The sequence below is a fragment of the Cajanus cajan genome, chromosome 5, assembly GCF_000230855.2.
Source record: "Cajanus cajan strain Asha chromosome 5, NIPB_CcT2T_4, whole genome shotgun sequence".
Lineage (NCBI taxonomy): Eukaryota > Viridiplantae > Streptophyta > Magnoliopsida > Fabales > Fabaceae > Cajanus > Cajanus cajan.
In genome coordinates, this window is record NC_138521.1 from 1,493,615 (window position 1) to 1,504,731 (window position 11,117).

At 31.0% G+C, this 11,117-nt stretch overlaps 1 protein-coding gene across 1 annotated transcript; it reads right to left on the reverse strand.

The window, feature by feature from the left end:
- Positions 1-9,091: 9,091 nt before the first annotated feature.
- On the reverse strand, positions 9,092-10,916 carry LOC109818148 (transcription factor bHLH18). Its single transcript, XM_020383551.3, has 4 exons — positions 10,731-10,916; positions 10,268-10,642; positions 9,423-9,725; positions 9,092-9,312 (listed from the first exon to the last, which is right to left on the reverse strand). The coding sequence occupies exons 1-4, from the start codon at positions 10,785-10,787 to the stop codon at positions 9,214-9,216; spliced, it is 834 nt and encodes a 277-aa protein (XP_020239140.1). The 5' UTR covers positions 10,788-10,916; the 3' UTR covers positions 9,092-9,213.
- Positions 10,917-11,117: the final 201 nt, after the last annotated feature.

Below are 11,117 nucleotides of genomic sequence, written 5' to 3' on the forward strand. Positions count from 1 at the left end.
GTTTATTTATTTTAATATAAAATAAACAATTTTTCATATTTTAATGTGTCTATCTAAATTACTTGCTTTAAAAATAAGTATTATTAATTTTCAAAACTTTTTTAAGAAGTAACTCTTACTCGATTTTTAAAAAAATATTTTACGATAACTTTTTTGGCCTATATTTATACCGTGATAACAATCAATTATTAATGTTTAACATGTGTTACGAGATTTAATTACTATTTCACCTCTACTCAGCGTTGATAATAAATGTTACATCCATTTATTTGTTATCACTTATATACTTAGAGGGCAGAGAGTATTTACTGGGAGAACAATCAATTAATTAGCGTTTAGCAGTTAATAGTGTTTTTGAAGAAGGTAACACTTTATTATATTAACTGCTAAATTCAATAATTACTTATACTTACCTTCAAAGTGTCTTTCCCATCAACTTCACATGTATAAACTTGAAAACCGAGCTTTCCATATGGTAAACAAAAACACATGTAAAAAATTGAATTCTCGCTTCAAATATATATAAAATAATGAATGAATATTCTCTCATGTATAATCTTCGGTTTCGGTCTACGGTGTACATATAGTACGTGCAAGCATTAATTTAGGTAAACCATCTCCCTCATCCTCATTTGTCTTTAGTTGAACCTTGTATCAGAAGTCAATCTCTTTAAAAATGTGCCTTTCTCAACATTCTATGCAAAAGAATCCACATAACTCAACTCTCTCGCCCCCACACACGCACCGCATAGTTTAGACATTTTCCAAGGTAGTCCTAAGCGTCTACTATGGAACAATTAGGTTATGTACCATCAATTATTATTATTTTTTTATATATATTATATTCACTTAATCACTTTGATAAATGGCGTGTAAGATATTTAATTTAACAAAAGGTTGTAAAGGAGAACATTAATAATTGATCATATGATATTTTTACCAAATATAAAAAACCACCCATATAGTGTGCAACTATTATTTTCTTGTAAATTTATAAATAATTAATTAATTCACGTAACATTATTCTTTCAATAAACATTCTATGAGAATTACAAAGAATGTTGGTCAATACACAATAAGCATACAAGCATGGGCGTGTGTGCGATTGGAGAAAGAGAAGGTGGGGTTTTCCAAGAAATCGTAGAGAACTAGAGGACGAAGCACGCGAAGTTTTGTGTTTTGCACTATGCTCATTCTTTGGACCAAGAGATTTGGCCTTGCTTGCATGGAGTGACGAGTAGCTATTTGCCTTTGGATTTTGTAAAAGAAATAGAGAGAGAAAGAGGCTCAGAAAATCCCAAGAATAAGAGACAAAGAAAGTGTGCTTCAATGATATCTTTATCATTTTCGTACTTTAGTGCTATGCAAACTTGTGTAAGCTAGCTTCTATCTCTTTGTTGCAAGTTTCGTGGCTTTGTGAGAATTGCGAGTCTTTCCCTAAATAATGCAACATTTTTGTGTGTTATCTTTCCGGTGCTGCTTTTGAATATTCCTGCACATCCATGTGTCCTATTCATGAAAATGGTATTAAGAAGCCTACCGGGACAGATGTGGGATTGGAAAGAGTTGAGTACTTCCGAAGGCAAAGATGATTGGTGGTCAAAGGAAAGGATCCCAATAACTTCGATTAATATATATATATATATATATATATATATATATATATATATATGAGGAGAAATCAACTTATTTTAAGATAAAGTCTTGATAAACTTATTATTCCACTCAATAATTCATATCTACATTAAATTTCAATGATTCAATCAATGAATTAAAAGTTTTTTAATATATAAATTAGAATTACAATGCTAGTAATTCTTGGATATTTAATGTATAAATCCAGTTTATTGTAACTACCCGACATGTCCCTACACTTTATAGCTCAGTAACTATAGCAACAGAAAACATAAATTTAACTAAATTAGAATTACAATGCAAGTAATTCATGGATATACATGAAACAAAATGTGTGTACATGCGTGCGTACTCATCAAGGTTTTCAACTGTAACAACTCAACTTACAATACAACTTATCAACATCTTAACTTAGCATATGAACAACACAACATATTAACACATCATATGCATATATAACACATCAATTATATGCGCCGTTATTACGCATTCAACTAAGGGATTGTTTATAACACAAGTAAGAAATTTAAGTGGCTTGACCCTATTGAACTAACTTAATAATGTGATCTTTTTGGGCTCATTAGATCAACAACAAAATTAGATAAAAATTCACAACACAACATGGTTTCTCGGATTTCAACACTTAAATTAAGAAAATTCAGTATTCTTGTCAAAGTAGAATAACTTGCGTGTGAATCTACCATAATTAAGTTTATTATGGAATTAATCCGTCGACTACCCTCCAAATATTGCACCCCTTCCAGTACGTAGTTAGGAATTTTGGTCTCTTGTAACACCACGTTCTTTCTTAATTATGTATATTTGTGATATATGTAATTAAAAATTATATTTAATGTTGTTTAGTTATTTTTAGCCTTTATGGGATCAAAGTTAGAGTTGAGATAACTCTAAACTTAAGTTATATAAGATATAGCTTAAGTGTGTGAGAGTTGACTGAGGAAGGCTAAGGCATATCAGGCGAATTCTAAGAAATGAATTTTATAAGTTCATGACTCTAGAATCTTAGAGAGAAGTTAGAGAGAGGTGTTTTAAAGCCAACAAATTTTGATCTTCGATCTGATTTCATTTGAAGACCTCTTTTCTTTCCCTGATCGTTAATTGGTGTGTTAGAAACTGAGATTCAAGTTTAGGAGTTGAAAATCTTAAAGAGAAGTCATAGTATGAAAGTTTGGAGGTCTCAAGTTTTCTTCCTTTCTTCCTTGTTTTCTAGAGCAATTAAGGTATGTTTGATTCTTTGAAGTGTTAGCATATTGTATTTGTTGCTAATTTGTCCATTGGTGGCTTAATTTGTTATTTTTAAGGTAGTTATTGAAGATGGTGAAATTGGGGTTTTGGGGTTGATGAATCAAAACCCAAAAATTGATGATTTCTTGATGTAATTATGTTGCATGTTGAATTTAAGGTTAGATTTGTATTATCTAAGTTGTTTATAATCCTTTCCATGGTTTGAATTTCAATTTTTGAACTTGTAGATGAAGTTGATGAGGTAAGCATTATCAAAAGTGATGTTTTTGCATGTCAAATCAACATAATTTTGTTGGGTCCAAAGTTTTAAGGTTAGGAAAAATTGGGGCCAAGATCATTATGAAATTAATTTGGTTGGGCCAAATTTCCTTGACCTGGTGAAATTTGGACAAATTCACCTGAAAAGGTGTTTCAAGTCAAATTGATTGGGCCAAATTTTTATGGATGGACAAAAATAGGATCTAGACCATATTGAAGTCAACTTGGCTGGGTGAAAATAAGCCAAAGGCCATTTTGAAGCCAAATTGGCTTGGAAATTTTTCAATCATTCAATATATTTATGTTTTTACCTATCATATTGTTATTGTAGATTGAATAATTGTGAAGCAGTATTATATTATGTTGTTTATGATTGATGAATCATTTTGTAGAAGGTTGAAATGAAGCACGATAAATTGTTTAAGTTATATAAATTGGATAATATTTCAATTTTTGTATAAATTGTGTTGAATTATTTCATTATACTTAAGTTGTGAATATAAGTTGATTAAGAAGTAAGTTTTTTATTGTTTGAAGATGTATGAAATGAAGTTGTATAAAAAAACTTGAGGAAAGAGAAGTCTTGAAATCAAAATATCCATTTGCATGGATATCAGTTGTGTTGCTTAGGCTGACCAAAGTTGAAATCCTTCAGTGAGTAAATTGCCTCTTAAGTGGGAAGTTTTTGTTTCTTCTTGATTTTTCAATTAAAAACAATATATATGATGGAGGTCGAGGCATATTGATTAAGAAGTGACCAATTCAGTAAGGTATGAAGTCGAGGAATAAAATTTATAAGTGATTGTTGAAAACATGCGTAGTATTTGGATGATAGTCGATGGACTGATTCTATATGAGACTTAGACATGCATGTTAAGGTTCTGTTAGGCTTACACCTAAAAAATTGTTTTACCTTGACAATAGTACTAGACTTCTAGTTTAAATGGTGAAACTCGAGAAACCAGTTTAAGTTGTTTACTAGGTGCTCAAGGAGGTGTGAAGTGTAAATACTTGATCTGGTTATGATAGGTCAAACATAGTGATTCGATAAGGTCAAGTCACTTAGACTACTCACCTTTGTTGTGAAAGATTTCCATAAGTTGATATGTGCAACAACACATTTATTGTTTAAGTTGTGATTAAAGTTGTTTATGTTGAGAATGTTATACATGTTATAAGTTGTATTAATTGTTGAAAGTTGTGATTAATGTTGTTTAGTTGTGGTTGAAGTTGACCTCGTTGTTCAATTACTTAGTTATGTTCAATTGATTATTGGAATGTTGTTCCAATTGATGTTATGCTATAATGTTGTGAAGCTAACCTGATGTTAAGTTACTTATATTGCTTCAATGCTTTTAAGTTGATCAACATATTTAAGTTGTTAAATTTTGAGTATTACTAAAGTTATTTCTATGCTTTTAATTTGAAAAGCTAACTTGTTGCTTTAGTTGTATATGTTGTTATAAGTTTCTTATTTCTTATATCTTATGATATGTCATTTTTTTTCATAAGCTTACCTTTATTTTTTTATATTGTTATACCACAATGATCATACTTAATATAAGAGCATGACAAGATTAGGTTGGAGGGCACACTTGGTGGATGACCATGTTGGAGATGGCTTTGTTTTGTTGTGCGGTTATGATATAGTAGTTGTTTTTGAGACACTTGACCAACACCATGGCTTCTATGTTTTTAGTATGGTTTACTAGATGTATACTTGTATATACATACATGGTTTAATTATAACCCCATAAGGGGCTTTATGTTTTAAAGTCAAAATTGATAAGGACTGTTTTATGTTTTTTGCATCTTATACATATATATGTTGTATAAATGTCTAGGTGTTGTTGCATGACAACCCTTGTTTAGTAGATTCTTTGTGTATTCCACCGCGTAGTTGTTGTATTGTACTAAGTGTAATACACCCCCAACTTTGTACCTTACTCGATTTGATCACTTCATACACGTATGAATCAACCTTGCCCCATATAGATCTACATTTGGTTGTTTAATGTTCAATATCGCTCAACCTGCCCCATATGAATCAACCCTGGTTTAGTAAATTCTTTGTGTATTCTATTGCGTAGTTGTTGTATTGTACTAAGTGTAATACACCCCCAACTTTGTACCTTACTCTATTTGATCACTTCATACACATATGAATCAACCTTGCCCCATATAGATCTACATTTGGTCGTTTAATGTTCAATATGGCTCGACCTACCCCATATTATATCAACTAAGGACCTAGAGGAGACTCAGTACTCCACTTCAAGAATGAATTTCTCAAGAAGACTTTTCAACAATTAGGCTTGTAGAGCACCTCAACACCATATCCACTCAATGGGATATTCATATTTTAAAGCATATATTCTCTAGTTCTAAGTCAATCAACACAACTCAAGTTCATGGCTTAAGTATTATCAACACAACTACTATCCACAATACGCAACATGCAACTCCACTACAATTCAACTCTCAACAACTTACAACTTTAAGAACCTTAATTGTCAATATACATCATCCTATATCAATATTCAATGAACTAGAATCATACAAAAACATACAACATGTGAGTAATCCAACTTAAAACATACGTGTTCAACAATTTGTTAAAAGAAAACAACAAATTTTTCATTCAGCAATTCATGCCTAATGTCATTCTCCTAGCGCTCGACGTCATTGAGGTAGAAAGTATTTGGCTCACCTACACTCGGTGCTAATCTACTTGCGTCCAATGTGACCAAGTCAAAGAGCTCTTGTCTAACTCATGCCCGACACCTAGTACTAATCTCAATCATCGACACAATCATGAATTTAGTGAGAACCAAGCATTTTTCAACTCTATAATTCATCAATAATCTAAGTTTTAGCTCCCTTCACCTTAAGTCATTGAGAAAGATGAAGAAGGAAGAAAATGGAGTTTTTTTTACCAACTCGGGATGGTCACAACAACTATAATTCTTGACTATGAAGCTCTGAATCTCCAACCAACCACCAAAATCCACTCTCAAGGGAAGAATAATGGAAGAAAATATGCAAAGTCAAAAGTGAAGGTGGTTTTCTTCAACTCCAAATTCCTCTTTCTAACTTCTTTAATGAAATGAACTTATGAGATCCACTTAAAAAAATACCTTATATACTTTTTCCTAGGGGTGGGTATACAGACAGCCAGTCCGACCCATTTAAGGCCCGGTCCGTAAAACCCGCGTTTTATATGGGTCGGATAAGTCCCGTCCGTAAAATAAATGGACTTATTTTTTAAGTCCGTATCCGGCCTGCCAAAATCCGCGGATAACGGACCGGTTCGCGGGCCTAAATAATGGTTCAAAAAAATAAATTTTAAAAAAATAAAAATACATAAAATTAGAAAAAATAATATTTTTTATTTATAAGCTAAATTTTATCATACTAAAATTTATCAATAGTTAAAATGGTTTAAAATACTAAATATTAAAATATTAAAATAAAAATAATTACAAATACTTAAATAATAGTACCAAACTTTCAATAATAAAAGCATCAAAATGTCATAAAAGCAATTTAAATGACAAATACATACCAACTAAACATAATTTTAATGTCATAATAATTTAAAAAATTAAATACACAACTTACTATTAATATCGTAATATTTAAAAATATTAATTAGTGAAGTCCGCGGACTAGCCCACGAGTCTGCGGATTAAATTCGCCAAGTCCGCGGACTTCATGAGCCGGGCTCAAAAATTAAACATAGTCATACGAATTTGAAAAAAATGGGTTCGTTATCTGCGAAATTCGCGGACTTAGGACCGGTCAGCAGACCCAGGTCCATCTACCCAATCCTACTTTTCCCTAATTGGTCAACTTGATCTCAGATCACAATAACTCTTAATACAACAAAACTCATTAGGATTCCCAAATCCTTAGAGTTTTACAACTAATAAACAACTAATCACAATAACAATTAATCAATAAGATCAACAATTATTAATATAATTGCACAATGTTATATTTACAAATTTTTAAAAATTAAAAAATATATGATACTTTGTTATATATAAATTCAAATCAATGTATAAGATATTTTTATGATTATTTGTCAATTTAAATTAATAAAATAAAGTATCAAATAGTTTACAAAATTTTTAAAATTTTGTAGATTTGATCTATACTTAAAAATTTTGAATTTAGTGGTTAGATAATTGAAATTTAATGTAGAATATGAAGTATTTAGTGAAATAAGTTTATCAAGACTTACCCTTGAAGTAAGTGAATTTCTTCTTTCTTTCTTTCTCTCTCTATATTTATTAAAAGAGTGTTGTCATACTCGGCCACCTAATCGAATTAGAAAATATATACATTAAAAAAATAGAGATCTAGCTTTTGATTGGTATAAAATTCAAGTCTCTTGAATCATTAAATGATATTTAAACCATACACCAACATATATTTAACCCTTGAAGTAAGTGTATTTCTTCTTTCTTTCTTTCTTTCTCTATATATATTAAAAGAGTGTTGTCATACTCGGCCACCTAATCGAATTAGAAAATATATACATTAAAAAAATAGAGATCTAGCTTTTGATTGGTATAAAATTCAAGTCTCTTGAATCATTAAATGATATTTAAACCATACACCAACATATATTTGTGGACATATGAGACATAATTTATTTTTGTACTGTGATATAAATTATTATATATAATAATAATAATAATAATAATAATAATAATAATAATCGGAGTGTTTATAATGTAATTTAGATCAATTATTGATTTTAAAATTATTTAAATTAAATAAAAAATTAAGTGCGATTCGATTGAGATCAATTTAAATATATTTGAAATCTAAACCAAATTAATATTTTGAGATTTAATTTTGTTTGTTTTTATAATTTTTAAAATTTATTATTTAAAAATTAACTAAAAATATATAATATTAAATATTAGTTAAAAAATAATCATTGTATCAAAATTCTTAGAATTATTTAGGTTTTATAGCAACTCTCTTTTATTTTACCTGATTTAGTTTTCTTGATCAGTTTGTATTGTATGCTTTTGCCATTTTATGCGAGTTTTGCAGGCACCATGATTCTTGATACAGATCATATTTCCTAATATTGAAATGAGCAATGAGGATGGAGACCACAAATGCCTAATCCAAGATACGCATGCTATTATATGGCGGCTATGACAACATAAAGGCGACAATATCAAGATCCTTTATTTTATTTAAATTTTATAAAAAAAAACATATAAAAATTATTGTGTTAGATAAATTTGTTAGCTTTAAGCCTAAAAATTAGTAATTCAACTTGATTCGATTGGTTCATCCTTCAATCAAATTTGCATAATTTTTTTTATATATTTTTATTTTTGAAGTATGAGTCATTAAATCATATCCTACAACATTGACTTATAAGGTGGGAGATTCCCCACTTATTTTTAAGTGGATAAATAATGAGTAATCCTTTTTAATAATCTAAGAAAGGAGGAATTTGAGTTTTTTCTTGATACACTCCCTCTTAGAATAATGAATTTGGACCTAACTCATCCTCATAAAATCGATTTATAACACTACAAAATAAATAAGCGGTAAAAAATAAGTGTCGGTTAATAGCCAACACAAATAGTGTCGGAAAAGCTAATATAGCTTCAGCTTTTCTGACGCTAAATTTAAAATATTTAATTTAAATTTATTTTAAGTTTAGCGTCGAAAAATCCGACACTATTCTTTAAGAATCCATTGAGTTATACAATGTTTTACACCTTGAAATTTTATTCTTTTATAAAAATAGTTCAATTCCTTTTAATTTTTATAGCGGACATCAATTTCAAAAAGTCGGTTAAAAAATATTTTCGTCTACCCGTATATTTGGTTATATATTTGCCAAGTAAAAAGAACTTTTATGATATATATTCCAGTGGATACGGAACATAAACTCATTCCAAACATACATTTTGTTTATTAGTTAAGATCAACAAGAATACAAGCCAAAATGAAAGAGAGCAAGAAAAACAAAAGTTTCTAATTCCATAGACAACATACAACTTGCTGTTTGATACACTAGTACGGATCACTGTCGCTGAGCACATGCGAGTCTGGGAGCACTTGTCTGATGTTTTTCACTAGATCATCCACCGTCATCTTGTACGCCTCACCCATCTGCAATAAACATATAAGACTGTGTGTGATTAAATTACACTCTAAAGAGTGTTGACGCAATTAATTAATTCTAGTAATAATTATGCATTTAGAACATAAAAGTTGCATACCTGAGCTGTGATGGTAATGCTTAGAGCAGAATTTCCAAATGGTAAGACACTGCTAGCGGTGACAGTGAGATGAAGATTTTCAAGGTGGTCCAATAATATAAACTGAATACCATTTTGTTTCTCACAGTGAATCTCAATGAGCACTTCCTTTCCCAACACTCTTGCTTCTATCTCGGGAATATTAGATGGATCCCGTTTCTTCAGCAAGCTCCTTGTTTTGTCTTGTTTTTCGAGTTCCTGAATTTGTTCTTTGAGTTCTTTCACATAATCTATTGCTGCTCGCAGTACCGAGGCCTTGTCTGTCTATACATGCCAGTTTTACAATTACATTCTTTCTCTCTCTAGCTAGCATATATATGCAACTTTATTTTCTAATCATGTGCCACGTGCCTTTCATCCAGCGGTGACTTATATAAACTCATATTTATAACATGACAGCCACTCTCTACTCATACTAAAAATTTTGCAGCCTTTTTCCCCTACTTCAATCCAACAGTTTTTTAAATTTTGCTACAGAGAGGAATTAATTAATGAGTGTATATTATAGAATATTGCATGTGATCGGTGACGCACCCGCAACGACTCCCAAATAATGATTTTGATAAATATCAAGTCAAAGTAAGATAATTTAATTTATATTTTAATAAAAGTAATGTTTTTCTATTCATTTATTGATAAATACCAGAAGAATTATTATTCAATTTAAAATAAGTCAGATTTCATCGTGTAGGAGTAACATGAATGATTATTAATAATATTATACCTACTATCATAATATATAGTTAAAGTAAGAAAATCTGAGGCATCTGAATTTTGAGAATATAAAATAGAAGAGAAGTGATTACCTTGTTCAAGCCGGGAATCGTGGCTGAAAGTGCTATGAACCTCTCTGTTAGTTCTTGTCTCCTTCTTCTCTCGGCCATTATGTGATCCACCGTCTGAGAAGAGCTTCTAACCTTCTTAGCTCCTTGATTGGGCCTTGCTACCGCTTCTGGGCCCAAGGCCCGTTTGGCAGGTAAAGTTGTAGAGTTATTCGAAGAGGGTTCGGGTGTGGCCGGTACCATGGTGGAGTCATCGAAGGACAGAATGAATGTCTGGGGAGAAGAAGCAAAACGACGAGGCGTTTTGGAATCATTTTCAGACACTTTGGAGTCATCGAAGGCTGGTTGCTGAAGGATGTCTCTCAGAAACTCCTCGTCGTCGTCGTTGTAATCCATTTCCTACAACAATTTATTATTTAATCACAAAATTAAGAAACAAGACACGGATCCTTAATTATAATATGAATGAAGGTTTAATTTTACTTACCATATGAAGATCCCAATTCTCCCATGAGTATGAGTATGAGAAAGACTCCTCCTCCATCGGAATGTGGATGTGTGTTGTGTGTTCTGACTTGTGCGTTGTTAATGTTATCTGGAATGATGATTCTAATTATAATATTCATGGGTTGTTGCACAATAGATAGAGACAAGTTTTACTCGTTTTTCATGCAACTTATATGTCAGCCGTTGGATCCATCACTCATTTTTATCAGAGGATCTGTGGGACCAGTGGTGATGGGTCACCTAGGGAGGAACCAAACAAGCCCAACTTCCAAACACGGCAACTTCCGATTGATGCGAAGACAGACTCGTGACTCATTATCCACATTTTAAATTTAGTTCTAAACATACACTCACATGTTTTCATTGT